The sequence below is a fragment of the Pristiophorus japonicus genome, chromosome 4 (assembly GCF_044704955.1).
Source record: "Pristiophorus japonicus isolate sPriJap1 chromosome 4, sPriJap1.hap1, whole genome shotgun sequence".
Taxonomy (NCBI): Eukaryota; Metazoa; Chordata; class Chondrichthyes; family Pristiophoridae; genus Pristiophorus; species Pristiophorus japonicus.
The window spans coordinates 259,447,782-259,466,076 of record NC_091980.1 but is presented as its reverse complement, the minus strand read 5'-3'; the positions used below and the strand labels follow the sequence as shown (position 1 = coordinate 259,466,076).

The 18,295-nt window shown below is 45.3% G+C and overlaps 1 protein-coding gene across 1 annotated transcript in view; it reads left to right on the top strand.

The window, feature by feature from the left end:
* Positions 1-18,295, top strand: part of LOC139262346 (MAPK/MAK/MRK overlapping kinase-like) — a 253,865-nt gene that overhangs the window by 45,128 nt on the left and 190,442 nt on the right. Inside the window, exon 3 of the mRNA XM_070877529.1 lies at positions 1,549-1,638. Coding sequence (XP_070733630.1) covers positions 1,549-1,638 — 90 coding nt within the window. The remainder of the gene's footprint in view (positions 1-1,548; positions 1,639-18,295) is intronic.

The following is an 18,295-nucleotide window of genomic DNA, read 5'->3' as shown; positions in this document are numbered from 1 at the left end:
ACTCCCCTGCTCTTCTTCGAAATAGTGCTCTGTGATCTTTTACGTCCACTTGAGAGAGCAGATGGGGCCTCGATTTAACATCTCATCTGAAAGACGGCACCTCCGACAGTGCAGCACTCCCTCAGTAACCATATAATGCAGCTGCAGTCAGTCATTTCAGCTTTTATAGCAGCAACAGCACTCAATAAGAAGCACAGGGGAAGCTTGGTAAGGGTGGTGTGGGAATGACATGGGGAGCTGCATTGGAATTTGGATACTGGCTGGGAACAGAGAGAGGGGAAAACCAGGGAGTAGTGTTTGGGGGGGAGGGAAGGGTAAAGTTACAGAATGGATGGAGTGTGGGGTCGGGAGAGAGGGACACCATGCAAACATGGACTGGAAGGGTTGAGGAAATACACAGTGCCAGTATGGACTGGCGGAAAGAGCCGGAACACAATGTTAGCGGGACTGGAGAGGGTGAGGAAGGACATAATACCAGCATGAACTTGGTGGGTGGGTGGCAGGGAGGGGCAGTCCCAGCATGGGTTTGGCTGGAAGGAAAAGTTGGTTCTATTCTACTGCTCAGAGCCTTGCTTTGAACCCTTATAACTTCTTTTGGTACATTCACCGAACACTGTCTATCCCATGATGGTCCATTAGTACAGCAGGTTGTTTTCTGCAGCCCCAGTATGCAACAATAATTGAAGCAGATAACTTTTTTTTAACCATGTTTTCCACAGGTCAGGGTCCCAAATTCTTCCCCTTAGCCTCTAGTTCCCAACCTGTCCCAGTTAAATCCCTCACAGTTGCAGAGCCAGCGGTGCGTCATGACAGCCCCAATCACTTTTAGGTTGGCTAAATTTGTGTGTCAGGACTTGGCCAAAACTGACTGCAAATAATTTACTCACTTAACTCACTCCCAATCACTTGCTGTTTTGAGTCTGATGTGAATGGCAACATGGCACTGGAGGACATTGTCGTGGCTGTGTTGTGCCGAGTTGACCAAATCTGGACTTCAACTCACCCTGCTCCAATCCTTCGACCCCTTTGGCTGACTATGAGCTGGTGGATTTATCTAGTCTTCTTGTTCTGTATAGCTTAGTTACTAACTAGATAAAATCACTGAGATCAGGGGCATATGTTTTGTGTGTTTTAATTGGATAATGCACTCCAAAACACTGGAAAATGAACCAAATGAAGTATCAAAAATCAACATTTTCTGGGGAACTGCACCCAAACCCAACCCCCCCACAGAAATAATTTCTCATCTGTGATGTGCAGTATAGCCACTTTTAAAATTGTCACTATACTACTGGGTGACATTGCACATGAGACACAAGTGTAACCAGTATTGTACAGTTTAAAATGCAGTACATTTTACAGACAAATTAAGCCATTTATACTGGTTAGAAAGACATGAGAAAATAAGTTGTTGAAAGTAATAGAATTTTTGAGGTTCCGTTGAAATTTATAAACTGTAATTTCATGCTCGTAGATTATATCTGAACCAATCAGCTACATAACAAGCTCCCAGATGACCATTGACCTCTATTCAAATTTTGTAATTAGCATAGAGCAAGTGAACAATCTACGTGAAATTCAAGCGATGCGCAGACTGAGCTTACATCCTAATATTCTTCAGTTACATGAAGTGGCCTAGTAAGTATTGCTTCATCGATGCGTATTATAATTAAATATATTTATAAAACAAAGTAATGTTGATAGATCTGAATGCTTTATAACTTCAGTTGATTTGGATTTTGCCTACTAAGCAAAATGCCGGAATCTGAGCATTTTTGCACTTTCCTGAAGCAAGGCACCAATACTCACCAACAATGTATAAATAATTTCTGTGTAATGCTGTAAACTATTTTGAATATTTATTTTTATGCCGTGACTGTTTACTCTCAGCGATGCATCTGGATTTTCTGACTATTTCTGGTCCATAGTTTCCTGGCTTAGAACTACAGCATATAGAAGGTTATTCTAATAAAAGAACTAATCTCATTTTTTAATGTGAGCTATTATTCTAAAATGCTAAATACACAAGGGATTTAGGCACCGAAACTGCCCACCGCCCGAAACGAGTCGCACCTACCGCTCTTGAAGTGTTCCGTCTGTCCCAATGCGTGGGGTGGACAATCTGGAGAAATTGAGATTTTGGGGGATTGTTTCCTGTCGGAGCGATGTTGGTGTGGGGAATGGGGCGGGAGTGCAGTCATGTCGGAGTAACCGCCACTAGTGGGGCGGGGTTGCCAACGCTCCAAGTCATCATTGCTGCGTTGATGATGTCATCGCGCTGGCGGTGCCAGGCTGCCTGTGGACGGCCTGGCCGAATCCGCGGGCCTGACGTGGCAGTCTGCCGACAAAAAAAACAGGGAGTCGCTGGCAGTGCCACCTCTCTATTAGGGGCGGCCGTGTAGCCAAGCCACAGAAAGTGTACTGACAGCAAACTGACCGGCGGCGCCTCTCACGTGGGGCAATTTTCAAAAGGGACAATTTCCTGCGGGGCAATTTCGGGAACAGGTTGCCGCCGGTCGGTAAGGGGTCGGTGCGTGCACGTCGCAGCGGGAAAATGGGCGAAGTGGTCCCCTACACTGCTCCAAAACTGAGGAAGGACAATTTTTAAAATGGCGGCGCCTCCGCAGAGACTTGAACCTTATAGAAAGAGGCCCCTTCCTGTTTCCACTATGCTAATAACTAATAAATATTTCTATTCATGAGTCATCAGGGGGGCTGCCAAGAATTTTAAGTCAAAACTAGGACCTACTTTTAGGTTGACTTGACAGAGTGCAATGTTTTGTAGAATAGAAGTATTAAATATATAACAAGTTCTTTAAAGGACTGAGCCAGAGTGCCAATTATGCCTCTGTGAAGCAACTTAAAGGTGCTATATAAATGCAAATATGACTTATAATATAAGTTATATTTATCATCCCAAGTGATGATAAATATAACTTGGGATGACCTGGTAATAGAACTGGAAAAGTGATAGCACAGAAGGAGGCCGGCCATTCAGTTAATTGTGCCTGTGCTGCCTCTTTCCTCGCGCAATCCAAAATTAATCCCACTGCTTGCACTCTCCCCATACCTTGCATTATCTTCTGCTTAAATAGTTAGCCACTTTTCTCGTGAAAGGTACAATGGTCTTTGCCTCAACCATTCTGTGGCAAAGCAGTCCATGCTCACAACAACACTCTAGGGCCGAAACTGGAGAACTTACTGCCCACTGCCTCCGACTGCCGCCCACTGCCACAGACATTCCTCCCATCGAACCGCCCGTGCCACTTTCGTCATGGCCTGGAGCGGACGGGAGGGGAGAGCCGCTGGGAAGCGCCCGCTGACGTCAGCGGACGGTGATGCGCGTATGTATACTCCCGCTCGCCAAGATGCCATATTCATGCGGGCTGGAGTCGGCGGCAGGACGTTGGTGGATCACTGAGTGCAGGCAGCTCTGTACTCAATGGTAACATAGAAACATAGAAATCTACAGCGCAGAAAGAGGCCATTTCGGCCCATCATGTCTGCACTGGCCTTCAAAGAGCTGCACTGCCCTCAGTCAGCAGCAATGAAGGTTACGTATAAATGTATGAACAATGGCGGAAAGGCAAAGTGCACCCAGCCCAACCAGTCCGCCCCACACAACTGCGAAACCTTTGCACCGAAACAATCTACACTCTACCCCAACCGGAGCAATGTGATCTTCTGGGATGGCAAAAAACAGATAAAAACCCAGGCCGATTGGTGAAAAAAAATCGAGGAAAATTCCTCTCCGAGCCATCCAGGTGATCGAAACTAGTCCAGGAGATCACCCTGGCCGTATTCGATTCCCTGCAGTACTTACAATCATATCTGCGCCAGCCAACAAGAGGTTATCCAGTCTAATCCCACTTACCAGCTGCAGGTTATAGCACTGTAAGTGCCCATCCAAGCACCTTTTATATGTGGTGAGGGTTTCTGCACCCACCATCCTTCCAGGCAGTGAGTTCCAGATCCCCACAACCCTCTGTGTGAAGCAGCCTCTCCTCAACTCACCTCTGAACATTCCACCAACCACCTTAAAACTATGCCCCCTCGTAATTGACCTCTCCACCAAGGGAAATAGGCCCTTGCTATCCATTATATCCAGGCCCCTCAAAATTTTGTACACCTCACTGAAGTCTCCTCTCAACCTCCTCTGTTCCAATGAGAACAAACCCAGTCTATCCAATCTGTCCTCATAGCTAAGATTCTCCATTCCAGGCAGCATCCTAGTAAATCTCCTCTGCACCCTCTCTAGTGCAATCACGTCCTTCCTATAATACGGCGACCAGAACTGCACGCAGTACTCCAGCTGTGACCTAACCAGAGTATTACACAATTTAACCATTACCCCTGCTCTTGTATTCTATGCCTCGGCCAATAAAGGCAAGCATTCCGTATGCCTTCTCAACCATCTTATCCACCTGGCCTGCTACTTTCAGAGATCTGTGGACAAGCACTCCAAGGTCCCTTTGTTCATCTACACTTTTAAGTGGCCTACCGCTTAATGTGTATACTGTTTTCTTATTAGTCCTCCCAAAGTGCATTACCTCACACTTCTCTGAATTAAATTCCATTTGCCACTGCTCTGCCCACCTGACCAGTAGATTGATATCCTCCTGCAGACCGTGACTTTCCTCTTCATTATCAACCACATAGCCAATTTTAGTGTCATCTGCAAACTTCTTAATCATACTCCCTATATTCAAATCTAGATAATTGATGTATACCACGAAAAGCATGGGACCCAGTACTGAGCCCTACAGAACCCCACTGGAAAAATCCTTCCAGTCACAAAAACATCCATCAACCATTACTCTTTGCTTCCTACCTCTAAGCCAATTTTGGATCCAATTAGCGACTTTGCCCTGGATCCCATAGGCTTTAACCTTTGTGACCAGTCTACCATGTGGGACCTTATCAAAAGCTTTGCTAAAGTCCACATACACTACATCGTATGCACTACCCTCATCGACCCTCATGGTTACCTCCTCAAAAAATTCAATCAGGTTAGTCAGACACGATCTTCCCTTAACAAATCCGTGTTGACTGTCCCTAATTAATTCTTGCCTTTCCAAATGTAGATTTATCCTGTCTTTCAGGACTTTTTCCAATAATTTTCCCACCACTGAGGTTAGGCTGACAGGTCTGTAATTACTCGGCCTATCCCTTGCTCCCTTCTTAAATAAGGTTACCACATTAGCAGTCCTCCACTCCTCCGGCACCATGCCCAAATCCAAAGAGGACTGGAAAATTATGGTCAAGGCCTCTGCTATTTCCTCTTTTACTTCGCTCAACAGCCTGGGATGCATTTCATCCAGGCCTGGGGACTTATCTACTTTCAAAGTTGTTAAACCCCTTAATACCTCAAGTGTGAAGATGCTGTAAAAAAAAGTTTGTGAAGTTTATTTAAATGATTTCTTTACAGGTATTTGCCTGGATGGGGTCCCCTGAAGGTCGTCAGATGTTTTTTGTTTTTGTTTTTGATGCTTTTTATTTTTAGTTCTTCGACTCTCCCTGTGCCCGACTCCATCCTCGGCAGCACTTGTGTGGTAAGCGCCTCTGCCGAGAATGGGAGCTGCCGCCCAGATTGGCGGCGTACGTCGCAGTTTTTCCGCCCGCCGACCTTTGAGGGACCTTGGCGATGAAAATTCCGCCCAAAGAACTGTCTGGGACCTCGGCGGCCATCGGCGGAACTTGGGCAGGCGGAGGCCTTCACCAAGTTCGGGCCCTCTATGTGAATAAATTTCTTTTAACCTCTCTCCTCACTCTTAGTGGTAATTTTAAATTGAAAACCCTTCATCACTGACCCCTCAACCAAAGGAAATAGTATTTCCCTGTTCGCTCTATCAAAACTATTATGTTTGTACTGTACCTATGAATAACTCCACGAGGCAATGTGTTGTACTCAAACTGTAGTGATCTTGGTCCTTTATTCCTAACTCCAGAGTGAGGCAGCTGCATGGTAGCTACCCTTTTATACAGCCCCTGCCACCAGGGCAGGACAAGAAACTCCGGTCTCCACCAGTTGCACCCTCTAGTGGTGCCAGCATGTATATACACAGTGTAAACCTTATTGACAGTACATCAGGTAAACAAGTCTCCATCTTATACAACTATACAGTGACTACACAGAGAGTATGTCTATAGTCTGCATCTATACCAAAAACTATTTAGAATTAAAAAAAAAACTTCTATTAAATATCTTGTTAGCCTTCTTTGTTCCAGTGGGAATAGTCGCAGTATTTTGTCTATCCTCATAACTATATGTTCTTATTCTTGGCATCATCCAGGTGAATCTACACTGGTCTGTATGGCTTTAATGTCCTTTCTATAATGAGGTACCCAAAACTGCACTACTCTAATTATGATCTAACCAGTGTTTTGTGTAATTTCATAGTAATTCTTTACTCTTGTGCTCTATGCATCTATTTATAAAATGCAAAATTGTATTGTCCTTTTGAGGCTTTATTTATTTGCATTCACATATTTATGGAAATCCGCATTTGAACCCCTAGGTCTCTCTGTTAATCCAAATTCTCAGTGTCTTTCTATTAAATGTATGTTCCCATTCCTTATTTTCTCTCCCTAAATTATTACATCATACTTATCCACATTAAATTGTATCTGCCATATGTCTTCCCATTCTGCTAACTTACTTGTGTCTTCCTGAAATCCTCTTGCCAACCCATCTATGCTTGTGTTGTCAGGTATAGGAGAAACACAATCTCAAAATTTGCTAAGTCCAGATCATCTATATGTCACTAATGCCATCTCTCGTGATTTAATCGCGAGACACACGATTTTTAATGAAAATCCCCTCATCTCGCAATCTCATGATTTACCTCAGAAAGCTCACGCTTTTCCTTCGCAAAGCATAAAGGAGGTGTTACCATTACTAACAAGATACTGACTGATTGACCCAGCAGGAATCTGCAGCAGGGGACGATGCGGGGGAGGACCTCTTTACCTTAGCAGTGACTGAATCGGGTGGGCGGAGGAGCTGCTAACTGCTTGCCAGTTGTTCCCTGTTGTGTTCATTGGCTCTATGGCCTTGGACCCCTTCCTCCTCCTTCTCGCGAATGCCAAGAGATTTTGTGATATCTTGCACCTCTTGCGGGGTTGCCGTAGTAACGGAGAATCAGCGTGAAGAGGCTGGAGCACGAGGTAGAGCAGCAAAGCAGCCGAGGACGGTCAAACAGAAGATTCCAACTTCTGCTCACTGTCAAGTGTCTCCTTTTGGCTCGTGTACATGTGCGTGACCATTAAGTGAGGACTCATCTTCCAAAGTCAAACAGCCCGTTCTGTCTGCCTCACGCACGAATAGATACTTCAGCGAAGTATAAGGAAATGGTCAACTCTCGTGGAATTGCACCCCAGAAAGAACACCATCTGGAGAGAAGGAAAGCGGGGCGGGGGGGGGGTGGAGAAATCCCAGAAGTGATTGGAATAAGACAAACTGTGCTGTGGATAAGAAAGTACCTATGTTTATACAGGTTTAGCCAAAGTGCTTCACAGCCACTCAACAAACTAAATTACTTTTGAAGTATGGTCACTGTTCTTATGCAGGTAAGTGTGGCAACCAATTTGCGCACAAATAGTGTATGTTCAACCTCCCTTATCCAGAACCCTCGGGACCTGGCCTGTCCTGGATAAGGGATTTTTCCAGACGAGGGGTAGTCACGTTAAATTGGATGGTACACGTACTGAGCAAGGGGATATCGGGGCTGGCTGGCTTGGGGCTGGGAGTGCGGCAGAGAGATCGCGAGGTTAGGCCAGCAATTGCGGGAGTCAGCAGCGAGGAAGGACTTCAATTTGTTCAATTTGTTCATGTCGGAGTTCTGCGCATGCGTCATCCGGTGACCGGGAATGGTTCTGGACGAGGGGTGGTTCCGGATAATGGAGTTCTGGATAAGGGTGGTTCAACCTGTAATGACATAAATAACCAGTGTTTGGATGAGGGATGGGTGTTGACCAGGACACCAAGAGAGCTCACCTGCATTAAGAATTGTGTTGTGGAAACTTTTACATCCTCCTGAACTGGAAGGTGGGCCCTCGTATTTGACAATTCCCCTTCCCAGTGCTGCACTGAAGTGTCAGTCTAGACTAAGTGTCAGCTGTGGCTCAGTGGGTAGCACCCTTGCCTCTGGTCAGAAGGTTGTGGGTTCCAAGTCCCACTCCATCTAGGCTGACACTTCCAGTGCAGTACTGAGGGAGTGCTGCACTGTTGGAGGTACCGTCTTTAGATATGCGAACAGAGGGGGAGGATGCTCGTGTGGAGCATAAACACCGGTATGGACCTGTTGGGCTGAATGGCCTGTTTCTGTGCTGCACATTCTATGTAAATCTATCGTGAAACATACTTTACGGTCAAAGTGGAGCCTTTTTTTGGAACCAAGTCAAGTATTGAAGCCTTAAGTTATTCCAGTTTATGGAGAGTAGAGTATTACGGAAAGACCGGCAGGTCCTGACCCCCAGCAGCACTGAGTCCTGAACCTTCTGAGGTAGGAGCCCAGGTAAATTAGAGATTTCTTCATTCCAGGTGAATCTAATAAAGGGGTTTTAAAATTATGAACAGTTTTGAGAGAGTAAATAGTCAAAGATTGCTTGGTGAATTGGTAACAATCATAATTATTAGTATCAAAGATAAAGTTTCTGGGCCTGAATTTGCTGAAACGCAAGTTCCGCCCATTTTTCGGTGGTCCCCGGGCGGTGAGTGATTTTTTACCGCCCGGTACCGCTGGGGCTTTTCTCGGCAGGAGCGGAGTGCAGCGGGCGGTGGCAGAGTGCAACGGGCGGTGGCGGGCGGAGGAGGCCTTTCGACTCTGGAATCATCGGCTCCCGAGTTGTATGCACACACGTGCGGCTGTTGAGCTCCGTCCCCTGAGAGGCACTGCCGAGAGGCCAGAGACTGCCGACCTGAGATCGCTGTGGTGGGGGGGTGGGGGGAGGGATCACTGTAGGATGGGGAGAGGGGGGTTGGGGGGGTGGCGAAGAGAGAGATCGCTGATGGGGGGAAGAGATCGCTGTGGGGGTGGAGAGATCGCTGTGGGGGGGTGAGAGGGACTTCGGGGTGAGAGAGACTGGGGAGAGAGACTGGAGGGGGGGAGAGACTGGGGGGGGGGTGGGTGAGAGGGACTGGGGGTGAGAGAAACTGGAAGGGGGGGAGAGACTGGGGGGGAGAGAGACTGATACAATTTTTATTATAGTTTACTAATAAAGGAGTAAATAAGGCTTTATTAGACCATTTATAGTATTGCTGAACACTAGAAAATACTACAGTCCATTTAAAAATACATCAAACTGTGGTGAACTTCAAAGATCTGTGTAATATCAAACAAACCTGTCAGCTCTCTGTCCATACCGCCCATTTAAGATCCACTTAAAAGCACCTTCTCCAGGACGGTATGCAGTTCCAGCGGTATGGCAGCGGAATGTCATGAAACTTGCACTTTTGGGCGGTATGTGGGTGGTTCTACATGGGCCGACGGTGTGCATACCGCCCGGCAGTATGTCACTCATGAAACTTCTGCTGGGCGGTATGTCGGCAGTGTGTACCTGTTTTTTGACAAAACTTGCATTTTTCGGCGGTAAGCAGGCGGTAGCGAGCGGTATGTCGATGAATTTCGGGCCCGAAATGTTTTCACACAGAGTTGTCGCAACATAGGGGGCTTTAGGGTGCTTTACCGCGTGGCTATTGAGATAAGTACTGTAACATTACTTAAAAGGAAATTGGATAAGTATTTGAAAAGGAATAAATGGAAAATCATATGGGTAAAGGAAATGGGATTAGGATAGCACCAGTTGAAAGGTTAGCAACATAATATGGCACAATGGAGTAAATAGTCTCCGTCATTGCTAATTTTATAGTTCAAATGAAAGTTGGATGGACAGACTTCAAGAGGGATGAGCTTTTATGGGTTGAATACCTTTGGTTTGCAGCGACAGGGACTGCATTGCGGGTGGTTGTGTTGGCCACCAGGTGAGGGATGGTGATAATAGGTAGGATTTTTAAAAACATTTTTGTAAAGTATTTATAGATGCAGTAATATCCTTTTTCTAAAGAGCTGTGACCTGTTAGAGATTAAATAAAGCCACTAATGAGGTTTATAAATTAACTGTCAATCTACATTGGTTTGTGTTTGAAAAAAATAGCAACCCATGATTTCTTACAGATCTCAGGTTTTTTAAGAGTTTGGCTCATTATTTATGAGACAGCGGTGTTGGCATTATTGGGAGTGTGATGGAATACTCTCCACTTGCCTGGATGAGTGCAGCTTCAACAACACTCAAGAAGCTCAACACCATCCAGGACAAAGCAGTCCGCTTGATTGGCACCCCATCCACCACTTTAAACATTCACTACCTGAGGTGGAATCTGTATGGGTAGAGCTGCGGAACACCAAAGGGCAGAAAACATTAGTGGGAGTTGTGTGCAGACCACCAGTCATAGTGAGGTTGGGGATGGCATCAAACAGGAAATTAGGGATGTGTGCAGTAAAGGTACAGCAGTCATCATGGGTGACTTTAATCTACATATAGATTGGGCTAAATAAACTGGTAGCAATATGGTGGAGGAGGATTTCCTGGAGTGTATCAGGGATGGTTTTCTTGACCAATATGTCGAGGAACCAGCCAGAGAGCTGGCCATCCTAGACTGGGTGTTGTGTAATGAGAAAGGATTAATTAGCAATCTTGTTGTGCAAGTCCCCTTGGGGAAGAGTGACCATAATATGGTAGAATTCTTCATTAAGATGGAGAGTGACACAGTTAATTCAGAGACTAGAATCCTGAACTTAAAGAAAGGTAACTTCGACGGTATGAGACGTGATTTGGCTCGGATAGACTGGCAAATGATACTTAAAGGGTTGAGGGTAGATAGGCAATGGCAGACATTTAAAGATCACATGGATGAACTTCAACAATTGTACATCCCTGTCTGGCGTAAAAATAAAACGGGGACCGTGGCTCAACCATGGCTTACAAGGGATATTAGGGACAGTGTTAAATCCAAGGAAGAGGCATATAAATTGGCCAAAAAAAACAGCAAACCTGAGGACTAGAGAAATTTAGAATTCAGAAGAGGAGGACAAAGGGTTTAATTAGGAGGGGGAAAATAGAATATAAGAGTAAGCTTGCAGGGAACATAAAAACTGACTGCAAAAGCTTCTACAGATACGTGAAGAGAAAAAGATTAGTGAAGACAAATGTAGGTCCCTTACAGTCAGAATCAGGTGAATTTATGATGGTGAACAAAGAAATGGCAGACCAATTGAACAAATACTTTGGTTCTGTCTTCACGAAGGAAGACACAAAAAACCTTCCGGAAATACTAGGGGACCGAGGGTCTAGTGAGGAGGAGGAACTAAAAGAAATCCTTATTAGTCAGCAAATTCTGTTAGGAAAATTGATGGGATTGAAGGCCGATAAATCTCCAGGGCTTGATAGTCTGCATGCCAGGGTACTTAAGGACGTATCCCTAGAAATAGTGGATGCAATGGTGGTCATTTTCCAATATTCTATAGACTCTGGATCAGTTCCTATGGACTGGAGGGTAGCTAATGTAACCCCACTTTTTAAAAAAGGAGGGAAAGAGAAAGTGGGTAATTATAGACCAGTCAGCCTGACATCGGTGGTGGGAAAAATGTTGGAATCAATTATTAAAGATGTAATAGCAGCACATTTGGAAATCAGTGAAAGGATCGGTCCAAGTCAGCATGGATTTATGAAAGGGAAATCATGCTTGACAAATCTTCCAGAATTTTTTGAGGATGTAACTAGTAGAGTGGACAAGGGAGAACCAGTGGATGTGGTGTATTTGGACTTTCAAGAGGCTTTTGACAAGGTCCCACACAAGAGATTGGTGTGCAAAATTAAAGCACATGAAAATGGGGGTAATGTATTGACGTGGATAGAGAACTGGTTGGCAGACAGGAAGCAAAGAGTATGAATAAACCGATCCTTTTCAGAATGGCAGGCAGTGACTAGTGAGGTACCGCAAGGTTCGGTGCTGGGACCCCAGCTATTTACAATATACATTAATGATTTGGATGAGGGAATTGAGTGTAATATCTCCAAGTTTGCAGATGACACGATGCTGGGTGGCAGTGTGAGCTGTGAGGAGGATGCTAAGAGGCTGCAGGGTGACTTGGACAGGTTAGGTGCATGGGCAAATGCATGGCCAATGCGGTATAATGTAGATAAATGTGAGGTTATCCACTTTGGTGGTAAAAACAGGAAGGCAGATTATTATCTGAATGGTGACAGATTAGTAAAAGGGGAGGTGCAACGAGACCTGGGTGTCATGGTACATCAGTCATTAAAGGTTGGCACGCAGGTACAGCCGGCGATGAAGAAGGCAAATGTCATGTTGGCCTTCATAGCGAGAGGATTTGAGTATAGGAGCAGGGAGGTCTTACTACAGTTACACGGGGCCTTAGTGAAGCCACACCTTGAATATTGTGTACAGTTTTGGTCTCCGAATCTGAGGAAGGACATTCTTGCTATTGAGGGAGTGCAGCGAAGATTCACCAGACTGATGCCCGGGATGACAGGACTGACATATGAAGAAAGACTGGATCGGCTAGGCTTATATTAAATGGAATTTAGAAGAATGAGAGGGGATCTCATAGAAACATATAAAATTCTGACGGGATTGGACAGGTTAGATGCAGGAAGAATATTTGGAGAAGTCCAGAACCAGGAGTCACAGTCTAAGGATAAGGAGTAAGCCACTTAGGACCGAGATGATACTTAAAGGGTTGACAGTGGATGGGCAATGGCAGACATTTAGAGACCGCATGGATGAACTACAGCAATTGTACATCCCTGTCTGGCGTAAAAATAAAAAAGGGAAGGTGGCTCAACCGTGGCTATCAAGGGAAATCAGGGATAGTATTAAAGCCAAGGAAGTGGCATACAAATTGGCCAGAAATAGCAGTGAACCCGGGGACTGGGAGAAATTTAGAACTCAGCAGAGGAGGACAAAGAGTTTGATTAGGGCAGGGAAAATAGAGTATGAGAGGAAGCTTGCAGGGAACATTAAGACTGCAAAAGCTTCTATAGATATGTAAAGAGAAAAAGGTTAGTAAAGACAAATGTAGGTCCACTGCAGTCAGAATCAGGGGAAGTCATAACGGGGAACAAAGAAATGGCAGACCAATTGAACAAGTACTTTGGTTCAGTATTCACTGAGGAGGACACAAACAACCTTCCGGATATAAAAGGGGTCAGAGGGTCTAGTAAAAAGGAGGAACTGAGGGAAATCCTTATTAGTCGGGAAATTGTGTTGGGGAAATTGATGGGATTGAAGGCCGATAAATCCCCAGGGCCTGATGGACTGCATCCCAGAGTACTTAAGGAGGTGGTCTTGGAAATAGCGGATGCATTGACAGTCATTTTCCAACATTCCATAGACTCTGGATCAGTTCCTATGGACTGGAGGGTAGCCAATGTAACCCCACTTTTTAAAAAAGGAGGGAGAGAGAAAACAGGGAATTATAGACTGGTCAGTCTAACATCGGTAGTGGGTAAAATGATGGAATCAATTATTAAGGATGTCATAACAGCGCATTTGGAAAGAGGTGACATGATAGGTTCAAGTCAGCATGGATTTGTGAAAGGGAAATCATGCTTGACAAATCTTCTGGAATTTTTTGAGTATGTTTCCAGTAGAATGGACAAGGGAGAACCAGTTGATGTGGTGTATTTGGACTTTCAGAAGGCTTTCGACAAGGTCCCACACAAGAGATTAATGTGCAAAGTTAAAGCACATGGGATTGGGGGTAGTGTGCTGACGTGTATTGAGAACTGGTTGGCAGACAGGAAGCAAAAGAGTAGGAGTAAATGGGTACTTTTCAGAATGGCAGGCAGTGACTAGTGGGGTACCGCAAGGTTCTGTGCTGGGGCCCCAGCTGTTTACATTGTACATTAATGATTTAGACGAGGGGATTAAATGTAGTATCTCCAAATTTACGGATGACACTAAGTTGGGTGGCAGTGTGAGCTGCGAGGAGGATGCTGTGAGGCTGCAGAGTGACTTGGATAGGTTAGGTGAGTGGGCAAATGCATGACAGATGAAGTATAATGTGGATAGATGTGAGGTTATCCACTTTGGTGGTAAAAACAGAGAAACAGACTATTATCTGAATGGTGACAGATTAGGAAAAGGGGAAGTGCAACGAGACCTAGGTGTCATGGTACATCAGTCATTGAAAGTTGGCATGCAGGTACAGCAGGCGGTTAAGAAAGCAAATGGATGTTGGCCTTCATAGCGAGGGGATTTGAGTACAGGGGCAGGGAGGTGTTACTACAGTGGCGAGAAAGCAGGAATCGGGTACTGAAGTTGCATGTTCAGCCATGAACTCATTGAATGGCGGTGCAGGCTCGAAGGGCCAAATGGCCTACTCCTGCACCTGTTTTCTATGTTTCTATGAGGGGAAACTTCTTCACTTAGAGAATTGTGAGCATGTGGAATTCTCTACCACAGAAAGTTGTCGAGGCCAGTTCATTAGATATCTTCAAAAGGGAGTTAGATGTGGCCTTTACTGCCAAAGGGATCGAGGGGTATGGAGAGAAAGCAGGAATGTGGTACTGAAGTGCATGATCTGCCATGATCATATCGAAATCATGATCATATGGAATGGTGGTGCAGGCTCGAAGGGCCGAATGGCCTACTCCTGCATCTATTTTCTATGTTTCTGTATTTCTACCTCCACTCCAGTGCACCGTGGCTACAGTGTGTACCATCTACAAGATGCAGTGCAGCAACTCGCCAAGGCTTAATTGACAGCACCTTCCAAACCCGTGACCGCTACCGGCTGGAAGGACAAGGGCAGCAGGCTCATGGGAACAGCACTACCTTCAAGTTCCCCTCCAAATTACACACCATCCTGACTTGGAAATATATTGCCGTTCCTTTATTGTCACTCGGTCAAAATCCTGGAACTCCCTACCTAATGGCTCAGTGGGAGTACCTTCACCACACGGACTGTAGCGGTTCAAGAAGGCGGCTCACCATCACCTTCTCAAGGGCAACTAGGGATGGGCAATAAATGCTGGCCTTGCCAGCGACGCCCATATCCCATGAACAAATAAAAAAAATATTTTATTTTGTCTCCTTATTTAAGAAAGGACATGCATGCCTTAGAGGCGGTACACTGAAGGTTCACTAGATTGATCCCTAGGATGAGAGGGTTGTCCTATGAGGAGAGATGGAGTAGATTGAGCCTTTGATTTCTGGAGTTTAGAAGAATGAGAGGTGATCTCATTGAAACATGTAAGATTCTGAGGGGAATTGACAGGGTAGATGTTGAGAGGTTGTTTCCCCTGGCTGGAGAGTCTAGAACTAGGGTAAATAGTGTCAGGATAAGGGATTGGCCGTTTAAGACTGAGATGAGGAGGAATTTCTTCACTCAGAGGGTTGTGAATCTTTGACATTCTCTACGACAAAGGGTTGTGGATGCTGAGTTGTTGCGTATTTTCAAGGCTGAGATAGATAGATTTTTGGACTCTGGGAATCAAGGGATATGGAGTTGAGGTCGAAGATCAGTCATGATCTTTTTGAGTGGCTTAGCAGGCTCGAGAGGCCATATGACTTACTCCTGCTCCTAATTCCTATTTATCTTGTAGAGCTAATCCTGTGTTGTAAAGATGGCTGTCATTTGCACTAACCAAGTTATGCAGACCACACGCAGCAGTTTCCTTCAAAACTCAGAACGTCACTAAAGATGTATCTGCATGCACATGCCCAGTAACGTGCACATGTATTTGCATGCATAAGAACATAACATAAGAACATAAGAAATAGGAGCAGGTGTAGGCCATTTGGCCCCTTGAGCCTGCTTCCCATTCAATAAGATCATGGCTGATCTGATACTGGCCTCAACTCCACTTCCCCGCCCGCCCCCCATAACCCTTGACTCCCTTATCATTCAAAAATCTCTCTATCACCACCTTAAAAATATTCAAAGACCCAGCCTCCACAGCTGAAAGATTCCATGATGGGCCTAACTAAACTAAATGCAGAGCTCGCAGCGGACTCCCCTTTAATTGAAGGGGGAGGGATGTTGTTACGCGTCTGCGCGACCGACCGGAAATCGAAAACAAAGAGGTGAATATCAGTCCAATCTCCACCCCATGGATTGGGGCAGAGAAAAACCGAACAAATCGGTGCGTGTGTCTACTTTTTGGTCGGGGGGCAATTTCGGCCCCATAGTGTTTTGAAATAGTTGGAGTTAAAATGGTAGCTGTCTTTCTTTGGCAAATTTGAAAATAGAGGCCAGAAAATTAGATGTCTGTAGGACCAGATGAGGTTGATTGATCTGGAAATTAGTCAGGATACAAGTCCTTCTGGATTCTAATTACTTATACATAATCAAGACATCAGTAGATACGTGAGCAGCCACTCATTGGCATGATGTGCAATATCCTCTATTGAAGGCCTACAAAAGACTTTTATCCAAATGTTCTGTTGCTTATCAAATTGTGTAAGTTATAAGTTCTTAAAAGTGTATTTTAGTCTATTGTGGACTGATACTATTTTTATTGTTTTGAAGCATTGTGTGCTCAATTTCATGCTGTGTCTTACTGCTTCTATATATTAGTAAATCTGTATATTAATCTAACTATTTGTTTTAGCCTGTGTGCCTTTGAGGTATAAGTCCATGTGATCTCCAGTGTGTAATACCAAAATTAGAGACAATTATTAATTGTGTGTGAGCTATCCTATTCATTTCAAATTATAATTCATTAAAGACGATGTCTGCTTATGGAAATTACCTTTTTTGATGTGAACAGAAGACTAAAATGCTGGGAGAAAGTCCAAACTATAACAGCATCATTAAGGTATCCATACATATGCATTTACAGCAGAGGTTGTTGAAAAGTGATCATAAGAACATAAGAAATAGGAGCAGGAGTAGGCCATTTGGCCCCTCGAGCTTGCTCCGCCATTCAATAAGATCATGGCTGATCTTCTCTTGGCCTCAACTCCACTTCCCTTGACTCCCTTATCATTCAAAAATCTATCTATCTCCACCTTAAATATATTCAATGACCCAGCCTCCACAGCGCTCTGGGGTAGAGAATTCCAAAGATTCACGACCCTCTGAGGGGAGCATCGTTGTCGGAGAGGCAGCGTGGGGAGGCCTATAAAGGCCTAGCAGGAGTTCGTGAAGCCAGCGGGGGGCAGCGTCGTCGGAGAGACAGCGTGGGGAGGCCTATAAAGGCCCAGCAGGAGTTCGTGAGGCGAGCCGGTGCAGCTGCAGCAGGGCGAGAAGGCAAAAAAGTAGAAAGAAATCGAAAGGTGACGTCACAGCCAAGGGGGTAAGTGATTGGCTGGTGATTAGTAAGTAGTTTTTCTTTTTCTTTCTTTATCAGTAAGTAACCTTTTAGCATTGTTGTTGCCAAATTAAGTTAAATCTAAGGGTTAAGTCATGGCAGGAGAGCTCGGACACGTGTTATGCTCCTCCTGTAATATGTGGGAAGTGTCCATGACGACTACATGTGCGGGAAGTGCATCCGCCTGCAGCACCTGACAGACCGCATTGCGGCACTGGAGCTGCGGGTGGATTTACTCTGGAGCATCCACGATGCTGAAAATGACGTGAAGCATGTTTAGTGAGTTGCCACACCGCAGGTAAAGGGTACACAGCCAGATAGGCTATGGGTGACCAACAGGAAGAGCAGTGGAAGGAAGGTAGTGCAGGGGTCCCCTGCAGTCATCCCCCTGCAAAACAGATACACCGCTTTGGGTACTGTTGAGGGGGATGACTCATCAGAGAAGAGCAGCAGCAGCCAAGTTCATGGCACCGTGGGTGGCTCTGCTGCACAGGAGGGCAGGAAAAAGAGTGGGAGAGCTATAGTGATAGCGGATTCTATTGTAAGTGGGATAGATAGACGTTTCTGCGGCTGCAACCGAGACTCCAGGATGGTATGTTGCCTCCCTGATGCAAGGGTCAAGGATGTCTCGGAGCGGGTGTAGGACATTTTGAAGAGGGAGGGTGAACAGCCAGTTGTCGTGGTACATATAGGTACCAACGATATAGGTAAAAAAATGGGATGAGGTCCTACAAGACGAATTTAGGGAGCTAGGAGCTAAATTAAAAAGTAGGACCTCAAAAGTAGTAATCTCAGGATTGCTACCAGTGCCACGTGCTAGTCAGAGTAGGAATCGCAGGATAGCTCAGATGAATACGTGGCTTGAGGAGTGGCGTACAAGGGAGGGATTCAAATTCCTGGGACATTGGAACCGGTTCTGGGGGAGGTGGGACCAGTACAAACCGGACGGTCTGCA